Here is a 13637-nt window from a genome sequence, read left to right as displayed (position 1 = left end):
CACATCTGAAGAGTATTTAACTCACCAAATTATTATTTACTCTCCAAGGGTGGCACAATGGTTAGCTCTGCGGTCTCACATTGCCAGGGATCCAGGTTCAATTCCTGGCTTGGGTCACTGTCTGTGTGGAGTTTGCATGTTGTCCCTGTGTCTGCGTGGGTTTCCTCTGGGTATTCCAGTTTCCTCCCAAAGATGCTAATTTCTCCCTCAGCGTACCCGAACAGGCACCAAAGTGTGGTGGCTAGGGGATTTTCACAGAAACTTCATTACAGTGCACTTATGACTAATAATAAATAAACTAAAAAGACCTTTCTCTGGACTGGAGATAGCTGGGAGTTCAACCTTGAGCCCCACAAGACTGACCAGCATGGATTTGAAGAAACACCATTTTTGATTGCCTTTGTCTTGGGAATAGTTGAACTCCCAGCAAGAGGAAATCCCATCGGGAGTTATTGAAGTAGTCAGTTGACTGACTTCTTGCCTAGGTTTGTTACGGCTTCTGAGATTTTTCTTATACACAAGTTAAAAATTGTGTCTAAAAAAAATGTGTAAATGCCTGTGTCACCAATTTTAGTAAATAGTCATACTGTAAAACTAGCAGTGAGTATTACTTTGAACGCATTAACTCAAAGGGCAGCAGAAATATATAGTGGCCTGACATGATATGTAAAATCTGTAGAACTTAGACAAGGATTTTCACCTGGTTCAGGTGCATAGAGTCAGGACATTTCCCAGGTTGGGTTTGCAGTGCAGGGGAAAGAGGAAAACGCGAACTGAGCAGAAGGCCTACCTCTGTGTACCAACACACACATCTCACACCCCCACGCACAATCATTACACCTCATGCCCCCATTCATCACACCCCATGGACCCCCACACCCCCATTCACCCATGGCCCTTTATAGATTCTATGCCAACCCATGACACCACTCCCTATTTTTGCCCTTACCCTCTCTATGCCAACCCACCTGGTATCCACAATGAGCAAACATCAAGGGACATGCTGACCTAAAGTAAAGTTGTGTTTGTTAATTATATCACTATTTAAAGAAAAACACTCGGATTTAGAAGTAAAACATTTAGAAATAAAACATTAATTGAAATTCCTTTGACTAATCTCTTGTAAAAATAATGATTTGATTTAAGTACTTAATCTCTTATAAGAACAAACATCTTTTTCCTATAACCTCTTGGAGCAATCAATCAAATTGCTCAATTAACAGATGACCCACTGTGAGAATGTTAGGTGATAAGACCTGTCAGACAGCTCAAATCCTATAGTGATAACACTCAAAATTATTAAAACTGAAGAGTGAAATAGCCAGCACTGACTTTCTTGAACTCCACATTTAGCTTTGACATTTCCAATGGATTTTGACAGTTAGAATCACTACAGTGTAGAAAGAGGCTACTCGGTCCATCAAGTCTGTACTGATTCTCTGACAAAACATTTTACCCAGCCACTCTCCTCTGCCCTATCCCAGTAACCCGACACATTTATCATGGCTAATTATTCTAACCTACACACCTCGAGACACTAAGGAGCAATTTACCATGCCATTCCACCTCACCTGCACATCTTTGGACTGTGGGAGGAAACCAGAGCACCAGGAGGAAACCTACATAGACATGAAGAGAATGCACAAACTCAGTCACCCAAGGCTGGAATTGAACCTGGGTCTCTGGCACTGTGAGGCAGCAGTGACAACTTCTTTGATGGTTTGACAGTTCTTTGACAAATTCAATGAGTTTTGGCACTTTTTAAGTACACTGATGTCTACTTCTAACAATACCAGAGGGCTCTTAGCTTCTCCCAAAGAATTCATTACCCCTCCCAAAGGTTAGCTGGTCTCCCATGATGTGTAATTTTGAATCTGCCCGAGACAATGACACAGATCTGGTTCAGGGCTGAGAATTTGGGATTCGGGCCTCTGTCGACATTTTCACACAGACAGGCAGCCTGTCCATCCGCAAGAAAATTCAGTCCATCGACTCAAAACCAAACCAGCAGGACAAAGGTCTTTTCTTTGATGATGGTCTGTGTGGGTTTCCTCCAGGTGCTCCAGTTTCCTCCCACAGTCCAAAGATGTATGGGTTAGGTGGATTGGCCATGCTAAATTGTCCCTTAGTGTTCAAAGATGTGTAGGTTAGATAGATTAGCCATGGCAAATGTGTGGGGTAATGGGGATAGGGTGGGGAAACGGCTTGGATAAGGTACTCTATCAGAGAGAGTTGGTGCAAACTCGATGGGCCAAATGGCCTCCTTTTGCACTGTAGGGATTCTATGAAATCATTGAATAAGTTCTTATTCTGACACAAGCACTCAGCCATCATGAAACAATTCCCCAACAACATTTGCAACAAATCTGACAGTTGTGAAAGGCAGATATTTAGTCACATTAAAAAGGTCTCGTTGAGCCTTTAAAGTTTCTTAAGCAGGTTATTATTGTTAAAGATAAATTTCAGATGACAAATAGAGTGCACAAAAGCTTTGCTGTGTGCAGAGCATTCAGCATGAAAGGTTATATAAATTCGACTTGTCACTTAACCCTCAATGTTCTAAGTTGAAAATGCTATCATAAAATTTATCCCAGATGTGCGCCTAACTGAATAATATCATAGGCATGCGTGGTCTGCATAAGTAAAAATGACAGACTCAGCAGCTTATTATTGAGCATTCTAATTATACTGCAAGCTTTTGGAAGGATTTTTTTTACTTGTTTGTGGGACATGGGTGTCGATGGTTGGCCAGCATTTATTGGCCATCCCTAGTCACCCTTGAACTGAGTGGCTCCAAAGGCTATTTCAGAGGGCAGTTGAGAGCTAACCACATTGCTGTGGCTCTGGAGTCACTCGTAGACCAGGTAAGGATGGCAGATTTCCTTCCCTAAAGGACATTTGTGAACCAGATGGGTTTTTCACAACAAACAACGATGGTTTCATGTTCATCTGTAGATTCTTAAATCCAGATTTTTTTTATTGGATTCAAATTCCACCATTTGCTGTGGTAGGATTTGAATCATTCTTCCCAGAACATAACTGAGTTTCTGGATTAATAGTCTAGCAATAATAGCACTGGGACATCACCTTCCCGGAGATGAAATTAGAATGAATCGAAAGTATTACATGGTTGGGTTTTTTTGCACTCTTACCTGAAGAGATCAAAAGGATCAATAATGTTGGAAAGATGCTAAGTGTGAAGAATCCTATATGTGAATGTCTCTGTCTGTGTGGGTAGTAGAATAATAGTCAGCTAACTGTGGTATTTGTGGTCTTCCATAAGAATGTAGATTGTGGAATGAGACAGGGGCTTGTGGATGATTGTGAAGGTGGGGGTGGTACAGTGGTTAGCACTGCTGCTTCTCAGCGCCAGCAACCCGGGTTCAATTCCCGGCTTGGGTTACCAACTATGTGGAATCTGCATGTTCTCCACATGTCTGCACGGGTTTGTTCTCAGTGCTTAGATTTCCTCCCTCAGTCCGAAAGACGTGCTGGTTAGATGCATTGGCCATGCTAAATTCTCCTTCCGTGTACCCGAACAGATTTATTGCAGTGTTAATGTAAGCCTACTTGTGACACTAATAAATAAACTTCAAAACTTCAGGGTGACCAGCCTGTTGGGTTAGAGATTTGCGGCATCTTTCATGGCAATGGTGACAATGTACAGCAGAACTATTATTAACATGTATGACAACAGTGAACCATACTTTATCTATCATGAAAATACTGTAACAGCAGTGAAAATACTGTAACAGCAGGTCTAAAGCCGGCTCAAGTTAAAGACTAAGGAAAAAAAATTACAGCATTTAAGTATTTGTTTATGGAGAAATTCAAAACTATTTTTAACTTTTATCAAATTTGCAGCAACTTTCTTGATGCTGATTGGGGAATTTCATGTTTGGATTTTACAGTGAATGGTTCATGATTTATATTTCATTGTTTGTTGATAGCAGCAAGTTTATTCAATATTTAAATAGTCTTGAACGAAGAGTAATGGAATGCCAGGTTCACAAGTTGGTTTAAATTGATGATTAATGATGATGGTGAGGCTCGCTGCTGATAGAAGATGGTTATTGGAGTCTTCTGCTTGCAAGCTTCTCTGGCTACATAAGTACTTTGGATTGTCAATACTTCTACATCCTTCAGGTTGGTACGAGAAAAATGAACATTCAAAAACAATGCAGACTCTTCACTGCGTCTGGAAATTTTCCAGCCTACGCCAGGGAGATAAACAAAATATCTAGTGCTACCCTGTCCTAAACAATGCAAAAACACACTGCGCTCCCCATTGTACATTCCACAGAATTTTACAATGACAATATTCAGACTTCACACATAAGCAGGGAGACATCAAGAGTTATCACCCTGACAATCCCAGATTGTTCACTCCACTCTCGCACCTCAGCCGATGATGATTGCAAAAATTACTTCATGGAATTAGTAGTAGGTTTAAATGTCGCCGCAGTCTAGAAAATAAATATCACAGCTGGTGTTCAGGATCTATGTCTACTTTTATTGCAAAGTTAAGCACTGTGCAGATCTTTGCAGAGTTGACATTCAAAGGTGGTTGTGTCAAAATCAATGGTGACTTATATTTTCACACTATATTAATAGTTTCTCAGGTGCGTTGGAGTTTCTTCTCTAATATTAAAAAGAAAGATAAAAATCTATTCCATGAATACAGAATCCTCCTTCAGTGATATAATGAATTTCCATTCCAATGGCATGTCACTGGAACAAAGGTTAATCATCTACTTAAGTGTAACAGCTGCTCCCAGGAAACCTTTAACAATGAATTTTAAGTTATTAAAATGAGAGACAAGTGAGAGCCACCATCAAGTGAAATTACACAATCTTGCTTTGTACAGTATCATATCAGCATAAAAAGATCATTCAACCCATCAAGTCCATACTGCTGTAATGATGCACACGCACATATTTCATCAAAGTGTATTTATTAGCAAGGAAAATAAACTGCACAGAAGCTAGAAGCCCCTCGCTGCTCCAGAGCAGCTCGCAGGCTGCCCCAGTCCCTACTTGTCTTCTCCAGGCAGAGGACTCCACCCACTGGGGTGTTTATCCACTCTTGGCCCCATTTGGTCCCCCAAAACAGGTTACCCTCTTCTGCTATGTTGCCCTTAAAGGGGGAGGGATGTAGTGATTGCCCCTTTAACTCCCTTATAAAAAATGTGCAATAACCAAATTACTTAAGCCTAAATTCTAACTAAACATTCTACACAAGTTGAACAATTGTAAATTGAGTCTTTGAGGGGGTCTTTCTGCTGAGAGGTATAATTCTGAGATGTTTCCACTGGATCAACAGTAACAGGAACTGCAAATAACAGGTACCTCTTCCGGCACAGGCAGTTCATTACTACTTGCTCCCACAGAGACATCAGTTTTGTCCATAATAGGTTGATCAGACACTTCGGTGGTTACAGGTTTGAAAATATTTCTTGATGCCAACACCAACTGTTGGTGAGTATCTCTATTCCTCAAATGATCCATATCTTTCTGAACAATCCGACCTGTCCCTCAATATTTATTGGGTATGACAGGAGTCCAATCTCAGGGTCAATAATTTCAGGAATCTAATTTGATCCGCTATAGAAGTTTCAAATTAAACCATGTCATATAGTCAGTTTTTTTATTGTTGCAGTGGTGATGGTAAATTGATGGAGATCTTGTGTGTCCAAACAAACACTTTCATTGATGGGCTTTAACCATGCATAGTTCCAAATAATCTTGTATTGAACTTTTCCACACAGGCTTGCTGCTTTTTCATTCACATAATCACTTCAGCAATCTTGTTCTAGCACCTAATCCCAGTTTCTTTCTGTCTGGATTGTTGATTCTGCTGTCAATTTCAACATTTTTACCTCTTCAGTTAATTTCTCATGGCCAAGTTTCCTTCTGCAAGCTTTTATTCCCCTGAATCAATTTTTCCACAGGACTTGGTCTTTTCTGGTTGTTCTTCATGGAGTTCAGTTAGTTTTCCATCGTCTCATTAACTTCTCCTTCTTAATTTCATTGTGTGAATTTTTGCAACTTTTTTCCAAGTTTGCTGTCAGTCATTTTATTTTTATTGCTTTAAATGTCTTCTCTAGAACTTTAACTCTCTTCACGGATTCCTCTTTATGTTCACGAGTTCAAGTTTGTTGGAAGTTTTTAATTTCTGTATTTCTTCCAAGGTGAATGCACCATGTTCTTACAGGACATATACATTTCACAAATGGAATCTTTCTTTCTACTTGTTTTAACCTCAATCAAAACCCCTTTTAGCTTCACAATTTTTTTTTAATCCTTGGGACATGGATGTTGCTGGCTGGCCAGCATTTATTGCCCGTCTCTAGTCGCCCTTCAGAAGGTGGTGGTGCGCTGCCTTCTTGAATTGTTGACCCACAACAGTGTTAGGGAGGAATTCCAGGATTTTGACCCAGAGATTGGAAGGAAAGGTGATATATTTCCAAGTCAGGAAGGTGAATGGCTTGGAGGGGAACTTTCAGGTGGTGGTGTTCCTATGTATCTACTGCCTTTGTCCTTCTAGATGAAGGTGGTCATGGGTTTGGAAGGTGCTGTCTAGGGATCTTTGGTAAATTACTGGTGAATTGTTGGTTGAGTCTGCCTATGACAAAGTGTCAACTTGTTTCCAATCTGCAATTCTCTTATTGCCTTTCATCTGATCACTTAGTGTCTTTTATTGCCCTCCTGGATTCTTTCAGTGTCCTCCTTTCAAGGGTTTTTCATGGTCTCCTTTGAGATCTTCCATTGCTTCTTTCCTGAGGTTTTCATTGCCTCCTTTGAGGGCATGTTGCCTCTTCCTTGAGGCTTTTGTTACTTATGGGCCTTTTTTGAGAATTGATTCTATCTGGGTCTTCTCCAATTTTCGTATCCATTGATGTTTTTGTCTCCTTGTGGCTATCATTTTAAGTGCATTGCCACATTAAATGTATTGCTGCTTTAAATGCATTACCACTTTAAGACTGTCATTTTTTTTCAAACAGTTAGCAGCTGCCGGTTCTCTCTCTCTCTCTGTGCTTTTTGGTGTGAACCTGCTGCGTCTGTGGGAAGTAACAAGAGTTAATGTTTCAGATTGATGTTCCTTCATTAGAACTCACACGAGGTGGCAATAATTAATGTCGGTGGTTTCATCACTGTATGAAAGAAATACATCAAGGGAATTGTAGTTCAGCTTCTGTGGAACTACACTACCCAAAATACACTGTAATAACTCACATGACAACTAAACAAAAACTTAAAAAGTAACTGTCATGTACAAATGGCAGAAATCCATTGAAAAAGGAATTTGTTTTTAGTGTTTTATGGGAAGTTTCTGCTCCCATTGACAAATTCTAATATTTCTGATTGTGTTATGATGATCCTTCATATTTTACTCATGATGTGGAGGTGCCGGCATTGGACTGGGGTGGACACAGTAAGAAGTCTCACAACACCAGGTTAAAATCGGAATCATGAGTTGTCAGAGCGCTGCTCCTTCATCAGGTTCACTGTAACAGGAACATTCATATGTAACACTACATTCTGCGCTCTCTCATTTCCTTCTCTATGAATAGTATGTTTTGTCTGTATAGCAGGCAAGAAACAATACTTTTCACTGTATGTTAATACATGTGACTATAACATAGCAAACCAAGATTTGAAAGCAATCTGAAGTCACACACACTATTAAAAAGTTTCTCTTCCCTTCATTGACCTGGTAAAATTATTGGACTGCATTTTATGGACAGCGGCAAAGCAATTGTGCCCATCACAGACCTGAAGCAGCTCTGGCCATTCCACATTGCTTGGATTTGCTCTTTCAAACATTAGGCATCAAAACAATGGGAATTGCCAAGCATCCAGCAGCAGTGATGTTATCAAACAAGTAGCTAATCACAATGAAGCATTCTCACGTATCACTCCAAGAAATCAAAAACCACTGAATCCCTTCACTTCTGAATTTAAAGTTTTTACAGATAGCAAAACAAATGATTAGGACATGCGCAGGGGATTAAGATAGAGGATGAAATATTAGAAACAATTTTTATATAAATTGAAAAAATGTGGAATTTCTTACAATGGAGAAATTTGACATTCAACAGACGTAAAATTATTAATTCAGGGCCAGTAGGGCTGGTAAGTATAACTTTACTAATCCGTTACAAACCCGAATTACACTACATTCAATAAGGTATAACTTCTTCAAGCATTTTTGCCTAAGAGGGAATTTCTCCAATTCATATCTTTCCAATTAGAAGTTGTTAGAACTTAAACAGTGCACTGTGTTATTTATGTTGGGACATGGCTCCTTTAAGGAAATGTTTCAGGTGACCTGGGGTGTGGGGTGAGCTAGTTGGGAACTTCCCTGAGTGAGAAGTCAATGTTTGGAGTGTGGAGTGAGGAGACTGAATAAAAATCCATGTTCCCTGATGCCTGACTGTAGAGCAGTTCTCGAGGAGATGCCACAGTACTCAGATCTAACAGCCTGGAGAAGTATTGAATCAATGACAGCAACATTAAGATTTCCAGGCACATGTGCAGACTCTGGAAGTTACTCTTAGCCTCAAAGAAGTACTGACGGCTTGGATGCTGACAGTTTCCCACCGCAAAATCTGGGCCATTAGACTTTGTCCAGTATTTTTCCCAACTGCATCATATGGTGCTCATTGTATCCATCACCCAATGCCACTGTGTCTGACCAATTCCCCTGGGAGTCCAAAAGTGCTCATTTCTGAAAATGGCCAAACCCACTGGCTGACTTTCTGCAGATGAATTTCAATAGCCTCATCCAAGACCCAGTGTTTAAATCAGCTACAATCTTTATAGATATCGTGAAGCAAAGAACCAGACTGCAATCAAAACAGTGTCTACTTCTTTGTTCAGAAACCTTTAAATCCTGCAGCAGCATTGGGTTCCTCAATTACCCATGATGTGGAGATGCTGGCATTCGACTGGGGTGGTCACAGTAAGAAGTCTTGCAACACCAAGTTAAAGTCCAACAGGTTTATTTGGTACCACAAGCTTCTGGAGCACAGCAGATGAAGGAGCAGTGTTCCAAAAGCTTGTGATACCAAATAAACCTGTTTGGGCTTTAACCTGGTGTTGAGACTGCTTACTGTGCTGTCAATTACAAACAGCCACACTCAACCAAAACCATTTTAAAGCCAGGAGCTTACCTATGTATTGTTAACTAAGTTCACTGTCAACCTGCAAGTGGGAGTAACGCACTAACTATCATACAGTCTTCTTTCCAAATCAGCCAATCTCTGGTCAAGTCTTTTCCGAATCTGAAAATCTGGATGTCATAAGATGGCAATGCACAATTCTCAACTATTCATCCATCACAAAGTAGAGTGAGAATGTTGAGACTGTTGGATCTCATTTGACAGCAGGTTCTCAGCTGATGGAAGATTACCGATGTGAATCTTTAATTGTGTTTCTCTTTCTGCAGATGTTTCTTGCCCTGGTGAGTGTTTGCAGCATTTTCTGTTTTCATTTCCAGCATCCACCATGGTTTGTGTTTGTCCAGCCAGATTGAGACTTCACTTCCAAAAACAAAAGATGGCATTCTCCTCTACTCTACCACAAAAACACCCCTCCTGGAAATTTACTGTCAAAATCATGCCCTCGGATGGATTACATTACAAGTTACACAGAACCTTATAACACAAACAGGCCATTTGGTGTTTGTTTCCACACCAAATTCTTCCCACCTTAATCTCACCATATCAACATATTTTTCTGTTCCCTTCTTCCTTCCTCATGTCGCTTTCCCTTAAATGTCACAATGCTGTTTGCAACTTGGTAGCAAGTTCCACATTTTTCTTCCTCTCTCAGTAAAGAACTTACGGCTGAGTTTCGTATTGGATTTATTAGTAACTACTACCTCCAGCTTTGGATTCCTCCATGAGTGAAATATCTTCTGTTAGTCCACAACCATCCATCATTTTACAAACCTCTCTCATCTCCTCTCTCAGTCTTCTGTTTTCTACAGAAAAACAGAGTTCCCCCACCAGCCTACTCAGGTTTTCCTGATTGTTGTACCTTCTCAGTTGTGGTACCATCTTGGAAAGTCCAAAGTAAAATATTTGTAAACAACTGACCTTTGGCCTCAACACCCAGGAGGTCTTCCAGATCATTGATACTTCTGATGTCTGCTTGAGCGATCATCCTCAACACATCCTCTGGGAGACCTTCTTCTGCATTCATGCTTTTTGGCATTTGCTGTTGGAGACACAACACAGTTTAAAATTTGTTTATTAGTGTTACAAGTAGGCTTACATTAACACTGCAATAGAGTTACTGTGAAAATTCCCCAGTTACCACACTCCAGCGCCTGTTCGGATACATTGGGGGTGGGGGGTGGAATTTAGCATGGCTGATGCACCTAACCTGCACACCTTTCGGACTGTGGGGGAAACCGGAGCACCCAGAGGAAACCCAGGCAGACACGGGGAGTATGTGCAGATTCCTCACAAACAAACAGTGACCCAAGCCGAGAACTGAACCCAGATCCCTGGCATCATGAGTGCTAACCACTGTGCCACCATGCCGCCCAAATTATGAATGCCGAGAGACAAAAAAAAATTACATGGAGGTAGCAATAGATTGTCCCTGAATTTCAATTATATCCCAATTTAAAAAATATGAGAGAGAAATCTGGAGCAGACACGAGGAGAACGTGCAGACTTTCCACAGACAGAACCTCTTCGATAGTTCTGTAAACAAGTCACACAGACTTGAAACATTAACTGTGTTTCTATCTCTACAGATGCTGCCCAATCTGCTGAGTTTATCCAGCATTTTCTATTTCAGCAGACATGTAATACCAAAGAGAGAAAAAAAACTCAGAAGGATGGGTGACAAATAAAAAAAAAGTTCCTCTAACCTTTCAGGAGATCACCACAACATCAGTCTCATCTTACAAATTTTTTTTTTTAAAACATGCCAGGAGCCACAACCAGAGGTTGGTCAGCTCTCTTCCAAATTCTTGTAACAATTATGCATTCACTGCATGAGCTAACAACCACTTGTTCCAAAAGTCATCAACTCCGTTAAAAAGAGACACCTCTTGCATATAATCTCATTCTATGGTAATGTGAACACTACCATCTGAAGTTTCTCCTCCATCTCCCCTCCCAGAGTATTTCCAGGCTCACTTCCTAAGTGGTCGATGCATTGGTGGACATCTGTCAAGATTCAATTGATTGGAGCAGTTCCTACAGATTGGAGGGGAGCTAATGTAATCCCATTTAAAGAGGGAGATAGAGATACTATAGACTAGTCAGCCTGATCTCAACGGTGGGGAAAATGCTAGTCCATTATCAACGATTTCATAGCAGAGAATTTGGAAAACAGCGCAGCATAGGTCAGAGTCAACATGGATTTAAAAATGGGAAATCATGCTTGACAAATCTACTGGAATTTTGAGGGTGTAACCAGTAGAGTTGAGGAGGGGAAGCCAATAGATATGGTTTATTTGGACTTTCAGAAGGCTTTTGTCAATGCCCCACAAAAGAGATTAACATGTAAAATTAAAGCACGTGGGATTGGGGATAGTGAATTGAGATGGATAGAAAACAAGGAGTGGGAATATAATTCCAGTCACGCTATTATCAAAAGGATATTATTAAACTAGAAAGATTGCAGAAGAGATTTACTAGGATGCTACCAGGACTTGAGTTATAAGGAGAGGCTGGATAGACTGGGACTTTTTTCTCTGGAGTGTAGGAGGCTGAGGGGTGATCTTATAGACATCTATAAAATAAAGAGGGGTGTAGATCAGCTAGATAGTCAAATCTTTTCCCAAAGGTAGGGGAGTCTAAAATAGAGGTGAGAGGGGAGAGATACAAAAGGATCCAGAGGGGCAATATTTTCACACAGAGAGTGGTGAATGTCTGGAACAAGCTGCCAGAGGTAGTAGTAGAGGGGGGTATAATTTTGTTTTTTAAAAAATGTTTAGACAGTTACACGAGTAAGATGGATACAAAGGGAAATGAGCCAAATGCAAGCAATTGGGACTAGCTTAGGGGTTAAAAAAAAGGGGAGATATGGACAAGTTGAATTGTCCTATGCTGTAAACCCCTATGACTATGAATAAATGATCGTTTTTCCAAGTGGCAGGCAATGACTATTGGGATACTGCAGGGATCAGTGTTAGGACGCCAGCTATTCACAACATATACAAGGAAGATGAAGGAACTAAATGTAATATCTTCAAATTGGCAGATGACACAAAGCTGGGTGGGGGGGTGAGCTGTGAGAAGGATGCAGAAATACTTCAGATTTGGACAAGTTGAGTGAGTTAGCAAATGCATGGCAGATGCAGTATAATGTGGATAAATGTAAGATTATTCACTTTGGTAGCATAAAGAGGAAGAAAGATTATTATCTGAATGGTTATAGATTGAGAGAGGGGAATACGCAGTAAGACCTATGTGTTCTTGTACACTAATAACTGAAGGTAAATATGCAGGTGCAGCAGACAATGAAGAAGGCAAATAATATGTTGGCCTTCATAGCGAAAGGATTCGAGTGTAGAGCAGGGATGTCTTGCTGCAATTATACAGGGCCATAGTGAGACCATACCTGGAATATTGTGTGCAGTTTTGGTCTCCTTATCTGAGGAAAGATGTTCTTGCTATTGATGGAGTGCAGTGACGGTTTACTAGACTGATTCTCAGGATGGGGGGACTGACAAACGAAGGGAGATTGAGTCAGTTAGCATTATACTCAATGAGTTTAGAAGAATGAGGAGGGATCTTGCAGAAATCTATAAAATTCTAACTGGATTAAGACAGGGTAAAGGAAGAATGCCCCTCCGATAGTGGAATTTCTTCACCCAGAGTGATGAGCTGTGAAATTCTCTACCACAGAAAGCAACTGAGTCCAAAACATTGTTTGTTTCTGAGGAGGAGATAGAAATAGCTCTCGGGGTTAAAGGGACCAAAATATATGGGGGGAAAGTGGGAACAGGTTACTGGGTTGGATGATGAGCTATGGCCATAATGAATGACGGAGCCAGCTCAAAGGGCCGAATGGGCTGCTTCCCTTCCTATTTTATAAGTTTTTACGTTTCGAAGTCACTCACCGGCCTGACTTGGAACCAGATCACTGTTACTGGGTCAAAATCCTGGAATTCCCTTCCTAACGGCACCGTGGGTGTACCTGCACCTCAGGGACTGCAGCAGTCCAAGAAGGCAGCTCACCATCACCTTCTCACAGGCAACTAGCCTCTCCAGCAACTCTCACATCCTGCAAAATGTTTAAAAATCCCAATTCTTCAACTAAATTTCCCCAAAAACTACACTTCTATAGAGTAGAAAGAACAAACTCTCCAGCCTTATCAAGCTATTTAAGATCTTTGAACTAGCAGCTAAATTCTCTAAATGTTTTCCAGCATCTTCCCAGTGCTAATTTTATGACTGCACCAAAGCTGGACACTGTTCTCCATGAGACCTAGCCAAGGTCTTTTTAAAAGATCATAACAATGCTTTTAATGTTTTGTCCAGGATCATTCTACCCGAATGCTCTATTTCTAATTGCTACAGAGCACTGCACATGAACCCCCAGAGACTTGTACATTATAGAACATCTAAATCTCCCTCCTGTTGAACAGATTTTAGTTGGAATCCTTC

At 40.6% G+C, this 13637-nt stretch overlaps 1 protein-coding gene across 3 annotated transcripts in view; it reads right to left on the bottom strand.

Moving 5' to 3' along the window:
* LOC145356463 (platelet-derived growth factor subunit A-like) overlaps window positions 1-13637 on the bottom strand; it is a 73512-nt gene that overhangs the window by 43026 nt on the left and 16849 nt on the right. For all 3 annotated transcript variants that reach the window (XM_080209198.1, XM_080209199.1, XM_080209200.1), the window contains exon 2: window positions 10104-10224. In XM_080209198.1, the coding sequence (XP_080065324.1) occupies window positions 10104-10224 (121 nt within the window). The remainder of the gene's footprint in view (window positions 1-10103; window positions 10225-13637) is intronic.

This window comes from Carcharhinus amblyrhynchos, chromosome 21, assembly GCF_965287045.1.
Source record: "Carcharhinus amblyrhynchos chromosome 21, sCarAmb.v2.hapA, whole genome shotgun sequence".
NCBI classification, from domain to species: domain Eukaryota; kingdom Metazoa; phylum Chordata; class Chondrichthyes; order Carcharhiniformes; family Carcharhinidae; genus Carcharhinus; species Carcharhinus amblyrhynchos.
This window is presented reverse-complemented; position numbering and strand designations above follow the sequence as displayed.